The sequence below is a fragment of the Vicugna pacos genome, chromosome 5, assembly GCF_048564905.1.
Source record: "Vicugna pacos chromosome 5, VicPac4, whole genome shotgun sequence".
In the NCBI taxonomy this organism is placed as follows: Eukaryota; Metazoa; Chordata; class Mammalia; order Artiodactyla; family Camelidae; genus Vicugna; species Vicugna pacos.
Genome location: NC_132991.1, coordinates 68469271 through 68492141, shown reverse-complemented (window position 1 = coordinate 68492141; position 22871 = coordinate 68469271). Strand labels below are relative to the sequence as shown.

Genomic DNA, 22871 nt, shown 5'->3' with positions numbered 1-22871 from the left:
CATAAGACAAAAGAAAACCTTAACTATTTTTGGTACTAAGACCAGACAGGAATTTCTCTCAGAGAAGGATCTTCATAAAAAGAATCTTGATATAATGAGCAAATTCTTTGACAGCATTTTTATAGGCGATACCATTGCAATTTTAATAGGTTTTTAAATATGCTCATTGCATCATATCAAAAATCAGTTTCAGTAAAAAAAAGTCCCACAGGGAACCAGTACATAAAACCAGGCTGGTTTTATGTTGATATAGTTGGATCCAGGAGTAGAATTTTAAATGTTTGGAAGAATGAACACACTGTATGTTCTTCAAGCTATTTTCCCTCAATACTATTTCTCTCAAACAAGATTTTGATAAAGATAGTATGGCAGTGAGTTTGGCATTATATTCTCTAACAAACTCCCGGAAAATACCTATTTGATGATGTTCATTTGAATTCAGATCAGACCTATTGGTTATAATAGACCATTGATCTGAGGGGAGAAATGACACTCTTTTCTGAAAGCTTATGAGTCTTTCATCTTGGACAACCACCTTATTAAATTTTTTGTACAATGAAACATACTTGCTAATAATTTTGTTATTGAATTTCTACATGCAGAAAATTGGAGATTCATACCGTGGCTACTGTGTAAGTGAGACTGAATTAGAAAGTGTCCTAACATTTCATAAGCAGCAAACACAGAGTGTTTGGGGGACTCGCCAATCTCCGAGCCCAGCCAAGCCGGCTACACGCTTGATGTGGAAATCCCAGTATGTCCCATATGATGGAATTCCATTTGTCAATGCAGGTACTTTCTAAAAGAGTTATTTTAAAAGGTTTAGAAGCAGCCATGATTCGTTATGACAATGTGATTTTGCTAAGGTGATACATTTTCATTTTGGTAGATGACAACTGACTGTTAATTGATGAAAATGCATATATGAAAAGAAAGTTTACAGCAAACATAACCAAATATTTTGTGTTGTAAAATTGTATTTTAATATATTAGGGTAAATAAATAATACTTTATACTAATAAACAAAGTAAAAAGTATTGAAATTCCAGCTTTATCTATTTAATAAAAATTAAACAATAGAGTGATTTTATTATTTTAAATATCTATAGCTGGATGATTTTTTTTCCCCATCCAGTCCAGATACTCCCTCCTTCTCTCTTGTTTTGTGGAAAAAATCTGTGTCCATTTTATATAGCTTATAACCCTGGAGTTAATGGATATAGTTTGTATACAATCTGGAGTTATCATACAGAATTCTAAATGTTACAGTATTAGGGTTCTTAAGCATCAAGTATTCTCAAACACTGGGCTAGTGTTTTCTAAAGCAGTAGAGTTTCAAACAATTCCCAGAGAGTTCCTCTAGCACTAGTTAGACCCCCAAAAACCTAAGAATAAGTGATTTATTTCGTAACTGTGGGAGCACTGAGTCTACTGAAGAGTTGCAGCCTCATCCTGGACCTCTGAGGGTAAAGGGAACTACTTAGAGGAAGACAAATAAGTGTAACGCCTTCTGCCCAGACTTAATTCTCCTCCCTAGTTCTAATACCTTCTTAACCCTCCACCGGCAGCCACTACATGAATTTGGTGTGTATTTTTCTAGTCCGTATTTGTATACTTTATCATGTATGTTTGTATTTATAATAATGTATTTTATTGTTTTGAATATTTTCAAGTATCCTCAAGTAATGAGCTGTAGACATTGTTAGGTAAACTTTTCACTCACTCTTATTTTTTGATATCTATTCATATTAATACTTATAGATCCTAGTTAGTCTAATGTAATTATTTTATAATTTAATATTATGGAATATTAAACTATTATTTACATTTGGTCATTCTAGCATTATTTTTCTAATACTCATTTAGGTTTTTTCCAACTTTTCAATATTACAAAAAATGCTTTAGTCTAACCTCCACAGTATACATTTTCTGTTGAAAAGTTGTAAGTAGTTTTTCTAAAGTGTATGCATTAAAGTGGAGTTGCTGAGTTGTGAAGCGTGCTCATTTTGTCTTTTCAAGAATATCTCAAATTGCTCTGTAAAGTGGTCCAAAAATGCCTCTCTAAATTTTTTTTGGCCAGATGTATTTCAGAATTCTGAATTTTTGGAATGTAATATGGTAATATTACAGAATACTCCTAGCAAGTATTCTGTAAACAATATCACATAATCAAACACAGTAGTGCTTTATGTATAGTCACACTAAGAGAAATAAAAAAGTCTGTAAATAGCTTCATAAAGTTCAGGTCAGGTTTTGCAACCAAATGAATCCCCCCAAATTTTTTTTCCTTGCTTTTTAAATTTGAAAATCATACAACCTGCATCAGTTTTTAGTCCTTTTAACAATGTAGGAAAATTTCCCTTTCCTATGTTTGTTCTATGACTTAGTGTTGTCAGATTTTTTTAAATCTTTATACTATGGAAATTTTCATATGCATGTCAAAGTAGAGGTAGTAATATGTGAACTATCATAACTCCATGTATCCATCAGTTTCAGCAAGCATCAGTATATGGTCAGCCTTGTGTCATTCATACCCCTACCCACTTCTTCATTCTCCATCCACAAGACGATCTTACAGGAAATTCCAGATACCGTTTCATCTGTAATTGTTAAAGTCTATAGTGTATACTGAAGTACATACCTGAAATATAAGGACTCTTTATATATATATAAATATAACGACAATCTCATTATCACCCTTTAAAAGAATTAACAAAATTTAAAAGAATTTTTGTCATATATTATGCAGTGTTCACATTTCTCCACTTACAATTCTTCTTGCATAGGTTTGTTCACATTCACGTGCAAATAAAGTTCATGGTTCAGATTTGGTTAATGTATCTCTTAAATTTCTTCTCATCTAAAAATTTCTCTCCTCTTTTCCCCCAGGTAGTTTGTCCTGTAGAGTTTGCCATATTCAGAATTTTGCTGATTCCATCTCTGTGGTGTTTTTAAGCTTGTTCTTTTAATCTCCTGTATTTCTTGTGAACTGTTAGATTTTGGGGTTTGATAAATGAAGATTTAATCTTCATTAAAGTATTTTGCAAGAATAATTCTTAGGTGTGCTGTGGACTTCTTATTGTTAACCTATGTGGTATTTATAATGTTGAGATTGATCAGCGGATTCAGTTATTTTAGAGTATTATCAATTTTTTTTGTTTTTGACAATCTGAAGAGTGTGAGATAGTGTTTTATTATTGTTTTAATTTCCATTTCTTTTTTGCTAGTGAAGTTGAACATCTTTTTATTTATTTAAAATCATTTTCTTTTCTTTCTGAATTGCCTGCTCATAGCCTTTGCTCATTTTTTTTTTTACTAGTTTGCTCTTATTTTTTTAAAGTTATTTATAGTTCTTTCTATTCAGCATATTCTTTGTTTTATGTAGTATAAAATACTGTTTCCAAAACTGGGTTTTCCCACATTATTTATGGTGTCTTTTAAATAGAAGTTGAAAATTATAGTATCAGCTTTATCAACATTTTTATTTATGATTGGTGTTTTTGGTTTTATATTTGAAAAGTTTGCTGTACCTTACATAGATTAGGATATTCAACTTAAAATCTTAAATTATATAGTTTCCACATCTGTTTATTTGTATTATCCATTGCAGTGTAACAAATTACCCCAAATATGGTGGTTGAAAATAGCAAACATTTATTGTCTCAGTTTCTGTGGGTCAGGAATCTAAGAGTGGCTTAGCAAGGTGGTTCTGCCCCAGGCCCCTCACAAGACTGCAGTTAGGTGCTGGCTGGAGCTGCAGTCCTCTCATGGCTTGACTTGGGGAGAATCTGCTTCCAAGCTCACTCATGTGGCTGTTTGCAGGCCTTATTCCTTGCCACGTGGGTCTCTCCACATGATATCTGATTTCACCCAGATATAACAGTCCAAGCAAGAGCAAGAAATTACCCAAGAAGTCAGAGTCCTTTTATAACCTAGTATCAAAAATAGTATCCTGTCACTTCTGCCATATTCATTTGAAGTAAATTAGTAAGTCTATCCCATGCTCATGGGGAAGGAGTTACACAAAGACACAAGTACTATGAGGCAGTGGTCATTGGGGGCCATCTTAGAAACTGGTAATCGCATTATTCTGACAACTCAAATAGAAATATAGAAATAATTATAAAAGGAAATAAAAGGTTAAATAATATTAATGTTTACTAACAAATGTAGCATTTACTAATTTTTCCATTTATAAAATAGTAACCTTATTATTAAAAATCATATGTATGTAAATATCAGTTGACATTCAGTAAATGTGGTATTTGCCAATTTCCTTACCATAATTTGGTACATTTGGTAAGTATTAGAATAAATTTTTAAATTTATGTGTGTACATCTTAGTAAGACTTACTGATGTTTTCTCTCCTCTAAGGTTGTGTAATTGGAAGTATAGATTTTGTCATTGCCACCACCAAGTTATTTTTAATCTAGTATCCAGAACGGATGGATACTTGAATTAATATCAATAGTTGGTTTTGGCCCACAGGGAGTAGAGCTGTGGTAATGGAATGTCAGTATGGGCCAAGGAGAAAAGGTTTCCAGTTAAAAAAAATCAGTGAACAGGAAAGCAGATCTTGTCAGCTCTACAAAGCTACTTGTCCAGCTCGGTAAGCTTTACTTTCTTTTATTTCTTTTTTTATTAAGTCCTTGTTTTTGAATATACACATTTTATTAAGTTTTAGTGCCAAAAAGTATACAGTGAAATTTGTTTCCTCTTACCAGTGCTCCCCATGTCCCACTCTAAGGCATCAACTCTTACCAGTTTCTTGAGTAACTTTGTAGAAATACTCTGTATATATGCGTATAGATGTATACCCTACTTTACCCTCGAAAATGTTGAAGATTTCTGTAAAGATTACCAATATTTTTCTTTTCTTAAACTTAGATAGTATTGTACATTCTTTCCTGCTATGAATTTCCTGCAATTCACATTGATTTATTTCCATTCTGAATACCTATTGTGGTTATTTACTCCAAAACTATATGCTTCATACCAATGTGAATGTAGTGACATATACTACTATACACTTTTTTTTTGGTTCCCAATATATTTCAAAGCTGGCTCTATGTCTGTATATAAATGAACTGAGTCCTTCTTTTTATTGATTGATTTATAAATTGAGATATAATTGACATACAACATTATATTAATTTCTTGATTCCTTCTGTTTAATAGCCATATAATATTCCATTTATAGATGAATTATCATTAACTTAATTAGTTCTCCAGTGATGGACATGAAAGCTCTGAGAAGTATTCTTTATTATCATCTACAAAGCTGCAGTACACATTGTACCTATTTGTACACTTATATATCAGTGGAATAAATTTCTTAAAATTAACCTGCTAGGACAAAGGTTATTTTTTTTTATGTCAACAGTTATTGCAGAGTTTCTTCTTAAAGTGATTCTACCAATTATAGTCATACCAGCAATGTATAAGGCCGACCTAGTAAGTTTTATGTAGAATAGGACTGCCGAGTGGTCATTCCTCTGGGTGAGAATGAAAAATGTGAACCAATAAAAGGTTTTTATAATGTCCTTTACTAATATTCTTTTTTCATGCATTGAAAGTATTTTAAATTATAAAATAAAATGAAATTTAAAAATAAGATGTAAAGGTTGGATTTTGTTCAGCTTTGAAACATTTTATTCTAGCATTACATCTCATATCACAAACCTCAGTATTCTCAAGAAGTTTTGGGGGTTTTTTTTGAGCAGGGGGAGTAATTAAATTTATTTGTTTGTTTATTGGAGGTACTGGGGGTTGAACTCAGACCTTGTGCATGCTGAGCACGTGTTCTATCACTGAGCTATATCCTCCCTCCACTCAAGAAGTTTTTAAAGCCAATTAAGAAGGCTTTTCATGCTTAATCTCATCATGCTAACTTTAGACAATATTTAACCCTGACCATTAAACAAAAATTTCAACTTTTAAATATAAGCAATATAAAACTTTAGTGGTAACTTGGGAGAAAATCTCTGTATGTGAATAATTTTATTCTCTATCATTCTATAAGTGCTTTTTGAGTATCTACTTTGTGCCCAGCAACTTACATTGGGTGCCTTGGGAAGGAGGGAGACTAAAAGATGTATATGATTTTACTTAATCATGGGAAACTTAAAATATTGTTGGTAGGTCAGGAAACGAAAAACTATTAGAAAACATAATAGTAATGGATGTAGTATTAAATGTGGGGATTAGCTATCTTCAGAGAAGCAATATATCCAAGCAAATTCATAACAGGAAAGAAAGTACAACTTAACCTGGATACTGAAGTTTAGATTGAATTTGGGTAGGTAGAGAATTAGAGTGAAGCTATTATAAGCTAGGAGAATGATATAAAGATATGGTATGATTGTATATTTGATATCAGAGGAAGAAGGAACATTGAAAAGATAAACACAGGAAAAGCAATTTTATATTTGAAGTAATTAAAAGATGGGTAAATAAGCTAGCTAGAATCATATGGAATGCCTTGAACGTTGCTAAGAAATTTGTACTTGATTAAAGAGCCGATAGATTCTTCAACAGAGAAGTACAAATGTAAAGATTATTGTGGCATTGATATGTTAAGTGGATTTAAGAAATAAATGACTGGAGGCCCAGAGGCCCCAGAACGAGGGTATTAAAGTAGTCCTGGCATGAGGTGTTTAGATTCCAGGAGAATGGAGAAGAGACAGATCCAGGAGGAAAAAAAGCTAATATTCATAATACTTAGGTATTTTTACTAAGGTAATGATTATTGTTAATTTGCTAAGTATTATGCACTGAGAATATAGTTTATCTTTCACATAATCATCTAAATGCTTTCTAGATTAATAAAATTTTTTCTAAACTTTAATGCTTAAATTAAACTTCTGTTTGATTAGTTAGATTGTCTTGAGGTAATAGTATAATGAAACAAATTCTTCTTTTTCTTATAAAAAGGATTTACATTAAAAAGGTACAGAAATTTCCTGAATATAGAGTTCCTACAGATCCCAAAATTGACAGGAAAATAATCCGAATGGAGCAGGAGAAAGCCTTTAACATGCTAAAGAAGAACTTGGTAGATGCTCCCGGTGTTCTTAGGTATGACGTTTATATAGTTCTTTTATTTTACAAAATCATTAGCTCCATTGGCAAGAATTCTGTCTGTAAGGGAAATTATCTTTTCCAATTATTTCATTAAGAAGTGGATTTTATAAGGTAAATGTCTTACTAGTAGCTCTCTAGGTATTAAAATGATTTGCCACTGTATAGGCCATTGAGTGTATCAGCCAGATATGGTAGATAATTCTCACGAAAGAATTCTGTATACCATGTGGAAGTTTTTTGCCAAAATGACAAGTACATATTTAGCAACACATTTCATTATATATTTAGTACTTTGTTTCAGATACTTATTAGGAGCTGAACTTGCAGTCACCTGCATATTTTTTTAAAACCCATCTTTGATTACTTATGGCAGCCAGAAATGAACTCTAAGCCCTATATAAAATACTGTCTTATATCTTTTATGCTTCAAGTTTTTAAATAAGAAATATTAGCTTTCTTTCATACTTTCCTTTATGTGCCAGTCCAGGTAAAGATTTTGCAGTTGTATAATGGAGTTAAGTATGTGGAATATAGTTTTGTGTGATCTTTAGAAAGACTTCAGATATATGAAAAATGAGTACAGTCAATAATTAGATCCTTCAGTTTGGAAAATACTGCTTATAATTTTTAAGTAGGCTCCATGTCATGCAATAGTCATTGCAAGCACTTTGTATAAAAATAATTATTAGAACAGATCAGTTCATTTCCCTGCCATCTGTTTTTCGCACTGCGTGGCTATACAAGAGAACTATATTCTCCTTTTGGTTGATTCTCTTGCTTGTTGGGGCAACAGGAGCTGGAGTGTTGTGGAGGCAGTATGTTGAGTTCCTGTCAGAGAAGATTCTCTCACATAGCTCAGTTTTTTTTTTAACATTTTTTTTTATTGAGTTATAGTCATTTTACAATGTTGTGTCAAATTCCAGTGTAGAGCACAATTTTTCACTTATACATGAACATACATATATTCATTGTCACATTGTTTTACTCTGTGAGCTACCACAAGATCTTGTATATATTTCCCTGTGCTGTACAGTATAATCTTGTTTATCTATTCTGCATTTTAAAATCCCAGCCTGTCCCTTCCCACCCCCTGCCCCCTTGGTAACCACAAGTTTGTATTCTATGTCTGTGAGTCTGTTTCTGTTTTGTGTTTATGGTTTGTTTGTTTGTTTTAGATTCTGCATATGAGCGATCTCATATGGTATTTTTCTTTCTCTTTCTGGCTTACTTCACTTAGAATGACATTCTCCAGGAACATCCATGTTGCTGCAAATGACTTTATGTTGTTGGTTTTTATGGCTGAAAGTATTCCATTGTATAAATATACCACATCCTCTTTATCCAGTCATCTGTTGATGGACATTTAGGCTGTTTCCATGTTTTGGCTATTGTAAATAGTGCTGCCACATAGCTCAGTTTTGATAGGCACTGAATTATATCCACTCTGGTTAGGAGGATTATAGATACAGCACAGAAGTTGTAACTTGGAGAAAAAATGGTAAAAGAATGGGAAAAATATATAATTAAAAAGGTGATGATTTTAAAAGTCTATCTTGAGGTAAAATTTACTTAATGTGAAATTTTAAATACTATTTTTATATATACTTTAATCATGCACCATCCTTAACTTTAGGGTCATAGTAAAAGTATGTAAAGGTTTATAAAGATCTTTATTTAATTGGATATAGCTTAGAGGAGTTAAGAGAAGACATTTTGGCTTTCATTTACATTTATTTTATTTATATTTAATGTATTTACATTTAAAAATTTATATCTACTTAATATTTTACAATAATATATAATTTTTCTTTAATTATTCCTTCTCTTGAAGAGTATTAATGTAAGTAACTATGATTTGTGCCTTCGTCTAGTAACATAATTTTAAACATTTTCTCTTGTCAGATGGTATGTACAGTTACCTACGCAGCAAGCTCATCAGTATCACGAATTAGAGACTCCCTGCCTCCCTCTGTCACCTTCCCCTTTTCCTATGTCTTCTCTTGAAGAAGAGGAAAGTGCAGTTAGAGATGAGAATTGTGCATTACCCTCACGTCTGCATCCTCAAGTAGCACATAAAATTCAAGAATTAGTATCACAGGGAATAGAACAAGTGTATGCAGTAAGAAAACAGCTAAGGTACAGTAGAAACAAATTGTTCTTCTACATTTTTCATTTTTGTTTGTTGGTTTAAATAATATACTCAACATTATAGACATTTTCCAGGATATATGCTATCAGAGTACGTAAGGAATATAGTTTAGTGATTTATTAAAATAATCTTATTTATGAACTGATCATTCTCAAGCAGATGCTTGGAAAGCCATGAGTAATGATTGAAATTACTCATTTGAGATATTCATTCTCATATTTGACAAATTGGACAACTTAAAAATGACATATACATTGAATTATGTACAAATACTTTTACAAAAATATTGTAGAACCAGAAATTTTAAAATGTAGGCCAGGATAGTTATTTTAAGCTATTTGAAATGCAGTTAAATTTTATTACAACAAAAGAATACTGTTAGTTTTTTGTCTCATGAAATTTTACATGTAGCACTCTGGTCTAATTTTATTGATAGGCAGGATGTAATAATTATTATTATTATTATATGGCACGTGCTGTGTGTGTGGCAGGGATTGTGCTAAGCACTTTGTATGCATCAATGCACTTATTGTTATGAGTCTATAAAGTTGGTGTATTTATCCTCATTTCGCAGACGAGGAGTTGGAGACTTAGAGCAGTTAAAGAACTGCCTTTGAGAAACGGGCAGAACTGAAATCTTGGTCTGGCTCTACAGCCTGTGCTCTTTGCCATGATTTCTGCTACTTCACTGTGTTCTACTTGTTATTGTATTGTCTGATCTGAACAACACAATGAGTATTTCCTAGGATTATTTCTTAATTAATACTTGGTTTTTTATTTAGCAGCTTTCTTAGACTATTTATATTTATTTCCATTGGGCCATTGTTAGAACAGAGCCAAAATTTGGTAAAGCCATCCACTCTTTACTAAACCTAGATCTTAGGGACAGAGGTATAATACAGCTCTGCAACATGGTCTACTGAATGGAATGCACAAAACATATATATATATATATACTGAATTTTATGATTTCTTTTATATGTTTATCTTTTATACAGTTGTGTGTCAATGCTGCCTTTCATTTCTGTCTTCTTTTTTGTCTCCTTGTAAAATTTGAGCAGGTCATATTTCATATATTAATTGATGCTTTTTGGAAGCCATGAAACATGTTAATGTGCATAACCTCGGTGTACACCCAATCTTTCTTACTTTTTAGTAGGTGTATAACTGTGGGCAAATCACTTCTGTAGGCCTCAGTTCCCTCATCTGTAAAGTCAGAACGGTAATAGTACCTACCTGACAGGATTATAGTATAGGTTAAAGGAGATGCTAAGTATGAAGTGTTCAGTGCAATGCCTGACAGAGTAAGCATTCAAAAAAAAATTACACTTAAATTGAAAATAGTGATTTATTTAAATTCATAAAACAATCAAAGCTCACTCCAAAATATACAGGTGTTTAACCAATGAAAATATTACATTTCTTTAATCTGCAGGAATTTGATGACTTAATGTATGGGAGAAAAGTGGAAAAATATAAATTACTTATAAAACTATAAACTATACTTTATAGAAATTTATGCTAAAAGAGAACCTTTTTCATTTAATCTGAAGTAGATTGCTAGATTGTTTATGTTTTTATTCTATTTTATATCCTCCACAGAAAATTTGTGGAAAGGGAACTGTTCAAACCTGATGAGGTACCTGAAAGACATAATTTATCCTTTTTTCCAACTGTAAATGATATAAAAAATCACATCCATGAGGTACAGAAATCCTTGAGAAATGGAGATAATGTATATAACTCAGAGATTATTCCAGCAACGGTATGATTACAACTGTAATTCCTTGTTTTATTACAAAATCTTTCTCAGCTTCTATTACTATTTGGCCTACTGTGCATGGTTGCTATTAGGCCATATAAATAACTGTGATATAAGGAAAAATAGTAGTATCTTTTTCTTAAAATATAAACACAATGAACTCTCAGATGCTGATTTGACTAAACTTATTTTTATTACTCTCACAAGAAGAAATATCAGTAATATTCCAACCCTGACTGTAATAACAATAGTAGTCTTCACTTAAAAATCAACATATTTTAAATCTGTAAAAAGTATCTCTTATTCATTTAACAGATAGCTGTTGAGTGCATGCTGTGTATAACTCCACCTCTTTTTAAAATAGGTCAGTAGTTCAGACTTGAATACACAAAGTGATAATGTTGGTTCTGTTTGCCATCTATTGTTATAAATTTTACCTCATTCTGTGATACTATAGTCTTTCCCTGAAAAGTGGCCATTTCTATGAAAATTTTGCCTACTCGGAAGAGATTAATATCATTAACCAGAAACTACTAATTGTAATACAAACAGTGATTCAGGCATTAAAATCTCAGTAGCAATATCTTTTGCTCCCCATATTTTTACCTCTAAATTCAGTAACTGAATAGATTGAATTTTTTTTTTAGGTTAGAGCTACCATTCTTTTCTATCCAAAATTCTTCGTTATTCACTATCCAAAATTCAGGGACTGAAACAAATTTGTTTAGCAGTGGTCTTTGCCATCTTTGCCATCTACTTGCTATCCAAATTCTTGCTATCTAAACTTGGGAAGCTAATTTATTTGGATAGTTAAGTATACTTATGCTTTGAGAATGTGAACAAGGAAAGAGAGTAATTATAGTATAAAGCACATTTATACTATGACTGAATAAAATATGACAATTGCATTGCTATTTTAAAATAATTGTCAAGATAAATGCTTGAATTTTACTGAAGTTAATTTTCCCATTTCAGCTTCAATGGACTACAGATAGTGGGAATATTCTCAGAGAGACTGTAACAGTTACATTTGCAGAAGGTAGGTTATCTTGAATACTTTTGAGATATAAAATCAAATAATGTTAAAACTGGAAGACATAAGATATCTCACCTAATTTATCTCATCTAATTTATGAATAAGGAAACCACAGCCCAAAGAAGCAAGAGCAACTCTGTTAGGATTTATCAAAATATTTCCAGCTATTTGAATTTCCTCCTATATAATCAACTTTTATACTTCTTTATGATTGAAATTTTGAGGCTGATGATTACTAATACAGTTTACTATGCAGCTAAGCGAATTTTAATAGTAATAACACTAAGATACCTTGATCAGAAAACCATTGTCCTGACACAACATTGTAAAATGATTATAAATCAATAAAAAATGTTAAAAAAAAGAAAACCATTGTCCATTTGTATGATTTGTTTTTTCTCATATGTTTTTATTCCTTTGTTCTCTCAATATTTCAAGCTTATTTCAGCCCTTTTTTTCTCTTCTCCAGATATGTCTTTCCTCTTCTTCTGCATGGCAAACTCCTCTCACTACTCAAATAGCAATCTCTTGGCTTTAAATGTGTCCTTTACTTCACTCCTTATGTAAAGTTAGATATTCACTCTTTTGTACTTACCTCTGCTTTAATGTGGTATTCTTTTGTTTATTATCCATACCTTTCATTATGATTTGAGGATTGTGTTTTATTCAAATGAATGTACCTAATTCTTAGCATAATGGCTGCTAAAAAGTTAATACCTGAAAAAATGCTTTAGAATAAGTTAATAATTACATATAATTATTTCTTTATTCTTCAGCTTATTAACCTTTAAGAGCCACTTAAAGAATTAGAATTAATTAATTTGTTCTGTGTATATTTAACTCTGTGATAAATGCTGAACATAAAAAAAAAAAGTAAGTTTCTTGCTTCATTGAATTTAGAGTTTAACAAGAGGAAAAGACCCCAAAGTATATTCTAATTAATTACTATTATGAATCGTGCCATGAGAGAGTTGTTCCAAGTTGGGAATGGGAATAGTGATAGAGACATATAACTTAGTCCAAAGAGTAGGGAAGGGACGCTTGAGAAAGTGACTTTTATTTTTTTATTTTTTATTTTTTTAACATTTTTTTATTGATTTATAATCATTTTACAATGTTATGTCAAATTCCAGTGTAGAGCACAATCCTTCTGCCATACGTGAACATATATACATTCATTGTCACATTTTTGAAAAAGTGACTTTTAAATTGAGAACTGAAGAATGAATAGGAATTTGCCAGTCAAAGGAATAGCATGTTTGAAGGCTAAACAAGAAAGAGCTTGCCATATCCAAGGAACTTAAGAAAGCTAGTGTGGTTTTAAGTATAGACAATGCTTGGAGATAAAAACCGGTAATTCAAAATAAGTTTAGGAGGCCCCTTCAGCTGTCCAAATGGGAGGTGATAGTGGGTTAGATTACAGTTGGTGGCATTTATACTAGAAATTGACAGATTAAGTTATTTAAAAAGTTGAATTCAAAGGCTTTGGTTCTCGATTGAATAGATGTGGGAGATAAAAGAGTGAGAATGATCTGGGATGATTTCTTGAGTTTCTTCCATGAGCAGCTGATAGTGGCATTTACTGAGCTCAGCAACCCCGACATAAGAACAGGGTATTGGTAGCAGGAGAGAAAAATAGATCATGAGATCAACTTTGGAAAAGCGTGAGTACCAGGCCATTTCAGTGTAGTGGATTGGGACAATGCCATATTGGAGTGGTTGAATAGTGAATGGGAGATGAATGAAGAGGTAGATACAATGTGGACCACTTTTTCAAAAAGTTTGCTATGAAGGGAGTATGGGTTTAAGGGAAGATATTTTAGGACAGGAGAGACCTGAGAGAGAGATGAAGATGAAGGTACTTGATAGCTTTTGTGAAGGGAAGTTGAGGACATTTCTATCTGATGGCTTCTCTTTTCTCTTTAAGAGTGCTAAGAATGAGAAAGGGTCTCAGGAAGGGTGGCCAGGATTTGAAGAAACTGGACATTAAACATCAAATTTAAAATAGAGTGAGAGAAACTTTGTAAGATTGTCATATGCGTGAAGATCCTATTGAGGCTGATGATCATGAGTTGGTATTAGTAGTAGCAACGAGTTTCTTCTTCAGTGGCAGTCATCTTTATGTGCATAGGCCCTGGAAGCCATTTTCATCTGGAATTAGGATTTTATCAAGGAGGGTAAGACCAAAGGATGGGGAGGCAAGGGAGTTTAGGGTATTTGCAAGAGAGTGACTAAAATCACAAACCCAGGACTCTACGCTGGATGGGGAGAGAATTTTATTAATGAAGATATTGATGGATCCGAAGAAAACTGAAAAGTCAATTAGCAGGAGGTTCACATGAGACTGAAGAACAATTGTGGTGGAGTACCTGAGAAAAATTCCTTGGAGAATAAGAGGTTGTGATCAGAGAATGGGCTGTTTGAATTAGAGCTTTTAGATATACAATACAGTCCAGGGTATGACCATAGTAGTGGGTGACTGCAGCAAAGTGAAGTGGAAAGACGATTAGAAATGAAGAAGGTAGGAAATGTGAAAGTGCCATTAATTCTCTCATCAGTCCTTTGAGGAAAATTCTCTTTTTATCCTGGTTTTACAGATGAGGAAACTGAAGTTTAAAAGCTGAGTTAAATAGCATATTGAAGATCACAGAGAAAAGTTAGCACTTAAATCCATTAATCCATTCTTGTCTCACATTGGGACCATTTTTAAAAATTACTCAGTTACATGGATGTAATATGCAATATGGAAGCAATATATAGTTGTTGATAATTGATTTTTGATTGACTTAAAGATATGAATATATTTGGATTAACATGTAAGAATTACATGAGAAGGACTCAAATTTCCTAAGGACAATTACTTAAAATATTGAGATATTTAGAAAAGAAAGACATCTTTACTCTTATTCATTTATTCCAAAATGAGTTATTGAAAGAAATTTAATATTATTATTGAAGGCCTGCTTTATGCCAGGCATTGTCCTAGGCATTAGGGCTACCAAAGATGAATTAAATTTGGTCTTTGTAACTGAGAGACTCAAAAGACTTTCCGTATCTGGAGAAATTTAGGTGTAGTTCAGCAACATAAAATAGAAAGTGGGCTAGATTAGAGTTATATTTATATAGAATCTTTCAAGGAAAAAAATAACTTCTCACATCCCATCCTATACATACTGAATTAAAATTACTAGAGGTTGAACCTAAGAATGTAATTTTTTTTTTTTTTTTAGTTTCCTTAGTTATTCTGATGATCTACTAAGTTCTGGGTATAGTGGACAAGCTCACCTCTTGAAGTCCTTTTCAAACTTTGCCGTTATTTCCTATTCCATTTCTGATAGTAGGGGTTGTAATAAAGTATGTCATAGAAGCCATAAAAATTATTTTGTTTTAATAGTTTATTTTTTATATAATACAGGAAATTCACCAGGAGAATCAATTTCCCCCAAAGTGGAAACAAATCAAACAAAGGATTCTTTGTCTCCAGAACCAACCCACTTGCTCTCCTCACTTTCCGCATTTCAGCCAAAAATATTCACACAACTACAGGTAAGTATCAAATGTAATAGCCAAATTTGAGGCCTTTATCTTTCTTCCTCAATTTCCCCTCGTCTCTTAGGAATTTTACAGAATTGTTATGGAATTACAATAATGATCGAAGATGTTGTCATCATTAATTTCCTGACTTTTTGATATCTTCATTTAAGATGATAATTTAAAAAATATGTTTTGATAAAGTTTGAATTGACAGCACATGCAATAAAACTTAGTTGTATTGCATTTCCTTTGATTCTTGTTTCTGTCCTCAGTTAATATTTGTTAGTAACTATACTCTCAGATTTTATTCCAATTTTGTGTCAAAAAAGTAGTATATTCGATGAGAAAATCACACGTAGTAAATTCAGACATTTTGATGTAACTCTTTTTGGTTTAAAAGGGTTTGCAGTTGCAACCAAGGTTCACTTCTGATGGATCACCAGCTCCGATATCAGTAAATAACCACCCCTCCTCTAGTCCTTCAAGACTTCTGGATTCAGTAGGAGGCGCTCTAATGAATAATAATTCTCTACTGCTTGGTCAGAGTCATAGCCTTCAAACAGATACATGCCTAACTGAAAACAATAGTATTGCCTCTACTGTGGGTAACCTTCCAGGACCAGATCAAAATCTGGTTGCCGTGGATCAGCTGGTGGAAGTTGGAGATGATGAGGATACAGAGAATCTGGAAAGAAGTGTTCATCGGATTCTGTTGGGAAATGTGCAGACCATTCCAGTACAGATTATAGACAGCCACTCAGCTCTTAGTAAGTTAAAATCATCTTATGATTTTATTTTTTTAAACTTTATGGACCATCATCACTATTACACTACAGAAAAAACTGTCATTTCTACCCAGTGGGTTTATAATATATAAATAGATCAAGTAAAACTAAAAGAGAAAGGGGAAAATTGCATGAGCGTGAGTTTAATACCTTTTAAATTTCTAATTTTTTCTTCTCTTATCAAAATTATTCATTCCCTAACTACTTAGTTTTACATGGAAAATCTGTGGTGATATGAAATCAGGAAAGTCATTTTAGAATGCATGAAAAAAATCAGAGAAACTCTAAAAGAAAAACTCTTTAGTGTATAATTTATTATGGGAAAAATGATACAAAGAAAAATGAAATGCAATTGGCAGATATAAAGGTTACAAAGAGGATTTTGATTTACAGATTTAAATGTTGAATTCTATGAATCAACTTGAAATGGAACTAGTTAGACTTGGAGACTTGGGTTTAATCCACGACTTTGTTTCCTTCACTTTGGAATGAACCCAGTCAACATAGGGATAAACTCTTTTAACTTCTACTTGACCTGTGTCGCCACTTCTCCCACAGATTGTTCTGCATTAGGCACTTCTGTGGGACAAGATTTGCAGTTTGCTTTGAAGAACAGAAGTCTTCAGAGAAATTATCCTTAGAACATGTATTTTCCTTCCATATGTGACATATTTCCTTCTAGAAAAGAATCATTGTCTTTTTAAATTGACGGGAAGTATTGCTTTTAAGAAAATTTATCCAGAGGGCTGTGGGCAGTTTTCTTTAAGAACTTTAGTAGAAGAGAGAGAAAGGGAATATGTATGAATTAATACTCACAACAACTCCATGAAATAGTTAGTGGTGTCCCTATTCTACACCTGTGGAAACCAAGGCTCTGGGAGATTAAGTAATTGCCAAAAGATCACATCTAGTAAGTGACAGAGAGAGGATTCAAACTCAGATCTGCCTTCTCTCTAAAACGTCTTTCCATTCTAAGATGCTTTCTCCCTGTGTTACGCCAACTTATATCTGGGAGCTCTAATTCAGATTGCTTTAAAGGAGACCCTCTTTGGATCTGAACTTGCATGATTTATCAAGTTAGATCCAAATTGATCTGAGGTTCTACTTCACTTGAATATGAATTCTTAGGTCACTAAAATCCATCCTCTGCTAGTTTTCTCGTTATGACTTGGGCAGAGCTCCAACACACTCATATGTAACAAGTATTAGGTGTGTTCAACATACTTTTCTGAATAAATATGGTCCCCTTAACCTTGGTTCCTACAGCAATTGAAAAACCGATATTCCTGAGAAAGAGAAAGAAAGATTTTATTTTATCAGTTCACAGTAGTGTTGCTGGTACGCTATATTTATATTCATTTGGTTGCAAATACTTTGAAATTGGAATGCTAGGTGCATTCTGAAATGTTTTGTATTAGCAAACATTCACATAGCTCTGACTTAACTGTACAGAGCTATCATTTAAGATGTGGCATATTTTTTTCTGAAGTACTTATGAAGTGAAGTTTAAGGAGAACATTTTCCTTGATGTATGACCACATATGGAAACCATATGAGAATGGTAACACATCAGTGAATTTTTAGTATATATGCCTGACGTTTGCAAAGCAAATCATTTTCAAATAATGAGAGGCTTCCTGACTTTTATTCACACATGTTTTTAAAGACAGTTAAGTTTAAATTTGCGATATTCCTTATAAGTTTTTTAAATTATGGACTGCTTTTTGGTCAAAGTACCTTTTGAAGAGAACAACCATACAGTTTTCTTGGTCTCTTTTTTCCATACTGAAGGAATTTAATATGAATCGCTGTTAAGATGTCAGACACACTGAGTTCTCAAATACACCAACTGTTTTTCTAAATTACTTGGTTCTTTTTCCAAACTACTGCTTTTTGCATTGCTTCTAAATTCATATAATTCTAAAGATTCCAATGTTATAAACTATATTAACCCTTAGGGTTTTTCTTTTATGTTTGGTTTTAAAGTTGAAGAAAATCCAGAAGGTACCATTTCTGTGAACCAAGTTAAGCAAGAACCCAAAGAACCAGGATTGTCTATGGAAGCAAAAAAAAATTTGGACTGTAAGAAATTGTCTGCTACATAAATTATTGAAGCTTTTCAGAATTTACAACATCGGTGACTTCTGATGTTATAGAAAAGAAGGTGAATATTGTCAAAGAGCAGTATTGTGATAAGTGGACTGAAGACTGATTCAATGAGCAGCTTTAATTTAAAACTGATATATTTGTTGCCAATTCCCTATTTTTACGTTGAGATATTTTATTTCTTTTATTTTGTATAATTCTTATGTTTTTTGAGTATCTAATAAGGCCAGTATTTCAAAAGATCATCTGAAATTATCCATGGCAATATAGTCTGAACTCAAAATTTATCTAACTCATCCTCTGAAAATATCTAATTTTGGTTCTTAAAAAAAATAACAAAAACAGTGTGCGAGTGTACATGTGTGTGTGATGACTTTTTTTAAGTTCTGAAAGAACTTACTCCTCCTTTAAAGTTGTGAAGAAAAATTTTAAATTGACAGGCAAATGAGAGAATATCTGTAGTCTGCCTCTTTTGGAAAGAAAAACAATAGATTTTACATCATAACATGAAGTCCAGCATTCACATCTGTGAAAACTATGTCATTGCATTTTAGCTTCTTCCATTCTAATTTTTATACTTCTAACTACAAACCAATAGCATACCAACGGTCATCTGGTAGAAATTTAGTGTCTTTGTAAATACTGAGAATTTTAACTTGAATTAATCAGCCAAACAAGAGAAATATATGTACATTGCATGGTTTTATACAGTATTATAGGTAAAATACTACTTATGAGTAAAAAAATATAGAAATTGAGCAGATTCAGAAAGAACAGTAGAATTCCCTGAAGTTTACAGATAATTTGGGGGAACTTTTTGATATAAGTAGAGGATTTTTTTTCCTATTTTATATTGAAGATTTAACTCTGGTTAGAAAAGAATTTGAGTTATTTTTATTTTTCCATGCCAGAGTTCCTAATGAATTGATGTTATTAGAATTTATAGTATTTCAAGGTAAGGTTTTAAGTTTAAAATTTAGCTCATATTTAAAACTTTATAACAACTGATGTGTTATATTTGCTTGTTGAGTAAGTATATTTACATCAAATACTGAGTAAGTACTAATCAGTATATTCATTATAAGCTTCTGTTTTCTGAAAGGTTGGGAAACTAGAAATGTCAATTATAACTTTCAAGAAACCAACCTAAAGGCTCCCCCCTTCCCCTGCCAGAGATCTTTTGTGGGTTTATTTACATTTTTACTTGAAAATAATAAGGATTTCAAATGAGTATTAGTGTTAAATATTCAAAGCATGCAGAATATAATATGAAATTCAACCTTAAGTGAATATGAATCTTTTTCAAGTATATTTACTTCAAATACTGAATAAGTATTAATCAGTATATTCATTATAAGCTACTGTTTTCTGGAAGGTTGGTAAGCTAGAAATGTCAATTATATCTGTCAAGATCAACCTAAAGGCTTTTTTTTCTCCCAAAGATCATTTGTGAGTATATTTAAATTTTTATTTAAAAGTAATAAGGATTTCAAATGGATATTAATGTTTAATATTTAAAGTGTGCAGCATATAATATAAAATTTAACATTAATACTTTACATGAATATAAATCTTTTTGGCTTTTCTAAGTCCAATCTCCCATTCTTAATTCACTTTAATTGTATCAGGTACACAACATGTATCTGTGAGTACATGTTGTATTAGAAGTGGATGGAATTCTAAAATTCCTTACTCTTTAGACTTATACCCTATTTAACATAAAATTCACTATTCATACCTCTATTTAATGCAAAGTTGATATTCAGTTACCTATATGATTTTTTAATAAGAATTGCTTTTCCCCTCTAAGAATTGATAATATTTGATGTCAGCGTTTATAGAGGCACACTGCCAAATCTATGTTATGCTTAGTTAAACACAACTCTGAGTTACCTCAAACCCAGATTTCTCTTAGTCTGTATATTCTTAAAGGAAGTTAAGTCCAAATTAATTTATGTTTTGTGTTGCATTGTGGGTAATATTTTCATTTGTTATTTCTAGTTTTTATGGAAAATTTTTTCAAGATTTTAAGTAACAGATATTCATCTTTCTATGATGATAATAATTTGTTATTAAATATTTCACCAATTGAACTATATTCCTTTGGAGACATTCCTTGCTTTTTGATGTTGAGTTGCTAAGGAGAAATGCTTGTTAAGATGCAAATGCTAGTCAGTTACCTATGAGGATGAGAGATGTCAGAGGATCCAGACTTTGGCAGTTGATCAAGAACAAAACATAGTTTAAAAATATTTCTCAGTTCATTTAATGTGAATGTCTCTTCTGATACTGTTTCTTTTTAATTGAGAAGACAGAAAGTTACAGTGCATCTTCCCCACAATCAAAAAAGCAATAGAGAAAAAAAAAAGGATGAAGGAAGGTTTAAATCCCTAATTGTATACTCTTTTGGTTTTTAGGTAGAAACTGGAACTATCAATATTTTCATGTAAGTATTTCAATGAGTAGCTCTTTAAAAATGGTTTCTAAATTAGTTTTAAAAGATTCATTTGTCCTCGAATGCCTGTTCAGTCACAATATATCAGTATTGTATTTTAAAGATGCTTAGTATTGCTTTTTTAAAAGTATGTTTACACATTTTAAATATTCAGTTATTTTTTAAATGCACAGGATATTAAATACAGTGCATAAAAGTTTCAGTATTATATTTGGCATTCTCCTAGCAGCTCTACAGCAAAGTTTGACATATGCTCTTTGGTGTCACATATTACAAGTTGTAATACCTGTAGTAGAAAGTTGGACATTCAAAATAAGCCATTAGAATTCATAATTACAGTTGAGCTTGTTTCTTCATTCAGTTTTCATGTTCCAAGCCTCCAAGTGGACATTATATATACTACAGTGAATTATAGATAAACACAGCCATGGTGGGTCTTTCCCTCAATATTAGTTTTCTGTGTAAGAAGTTAACATACATAAAAAGCTTTTATGTCTTATGCAAGGTAAATATTTTCTAAAAGTCACAAAAGTGATAGAAAATAGACTTGGGGACATTGTCCTGCATTAGAGTGTCTAATTTTGAGGCCTACCAGCTTGTTTTTCATCATTATATCCTATCAGAATACATACTTAATCATGTGAATATGAGAAAGATGCTGTTTAATTTTGTACCAGGTTTTTATAAAAATTTTTAAATGTGTGTGTATATTTATATATATTGTAACTTAATGTATAGTGTCCTTGTTACAATGTAATTTTTTCATTAAAAAATCCTGTGTTTTTTTCTTAAACCTGTTAGTTCTCTTTTTATACTTTTCCTGGTCATAGAAGTAATTTTGTTCATCTTGAGGATGCTGAATAAACATGTTAGTACCACAGAACTTGGGCTACAGATTTATGTTAAGTTTAGAATCTGAATGTTTTTAGCCATAACTACCAGTAATTCCTGTTATGATTATGTTTGGGGATATATATGCATGTAATGCTCTCAACTCAGCCAACCATCAATATTTTAAAACACTGCATATAATAAGGTATAAGTAATTCTTTTTTCCCTGTATTTTGGCATAGCAACATCTTCAAGTACAGTTTCGTAGTTTTGGAGTGATGCCAGAAGTATGATTTAGAAAGGAGGGATCATTTATTTTTTCCTTTTTTGCTTTATTTCACTTTGCCTATTTTTCAGGACCATAGAAAATCTGAACTCTCTCCAGAGGGGGTGTGCATTGACTCTTCCCTAGCAACCAATTAGGCTTTAGACATCTTAAATGGTGTATTATTTCTATGTCTAGATATCTCTAACTCTACTTAATTAACTTACTGGTAATAGCAAAGCCTAGTATACTTTTGCCACATACTTGTTAGCTATGAATTCTATTGTTAAATAATACAAATATCCATTGGTGACTGAATTCTTAAAACTAACGGAATAAAATCAGAATTTTTGAAAATCTCATTTATTAATGGATCCTAAAACGATTGAGAAAAATAAAGTATGATGAATGGAAAACCTTTGAGAATGTGATATGGGTATAAGAGTGCAGGGTCTTGAGATGTTGTTTCAGGGTGCAAACCTACAACTAGTAGATATATGAGTCCTGGAGATCAAACGTACTGCATGGTGATTATAGTCAACAGTACTGTATTGTCAATTTCAAAGTTGCTCATAGTCTAGATCGTATTGTTCTAACCTCAAAAAAGAAAAAAATACTTATGTAACATGATAGAGGTGTTAGCTAAAGCTACAGTGGTAATCATATTGTAATATATAAATTATCGAAGTAACACACTGTACACCGTAAGTGTCATGAATCAATTATATCTCAGTTTAAAAAGAATTCTAAAACCAGAGGGAGGAGTGGGAATCAGGTATCCGCACAGATTTTATTTTTAAATATCTTTATTGAAGTATTTAATTGACACACAATAAGCTGTACATATTTAAAGTGTACAATTTG

The 22871-nt window shown here is 31.9% G+C and overlaps 1 protein-coding gene across 13 annotated transcripts in view; it reads left to right on the top strand.

Annotated features, from left to right (window-relative positions):
• Nucleotides 1-22871, top strand: part of CARF (calcium responsive transcription factor) — a 61301-nt gene that overhangs the window by 22274 nt on the left and 16156 nt on the right. For 8 of the 13 annotated variants that reach the window (XM_072961431.1, XM_006205199.4, XM_072961429.1 and 5 more), the window contains 9 exons: nt 603-792; nt 4490-4610; nt 6935-7078; nt 8987-9220; nt 10836-10998; nt 11971-12034; nt 15447-15577; nt 15966-16332; nt 18337-19741. In XM_072961431.1, the coding sequence (XP_072817532.1) occupies nt 603-792; nt 4490-4610; nt 6935-7078; nt 8987-9220; nt 10836-10998; nt 11971-12034; nt 15447-15577; nt 15966-16332; nt 18337-18455 (1533 nt within the window). In that variant the 3' untranslated portion in view covers nt 18456-19741. Of the gene's footprint in view, nt 1-602; nt 793-4489; nt 4611-6934; nt 7079-8986; nt 9221-10835; nt 10999-11970; nt 12035-15446; nt 15578-15965; nt 16333-18336; nt 19742-20873; nt 21758-22871 lie in introns of those variants that run through there. The other 5 variants (XR_004189965.2, XR_004189963.2, XR_012072789.1 and 2 more) reach the window with 5 other exon arrangements.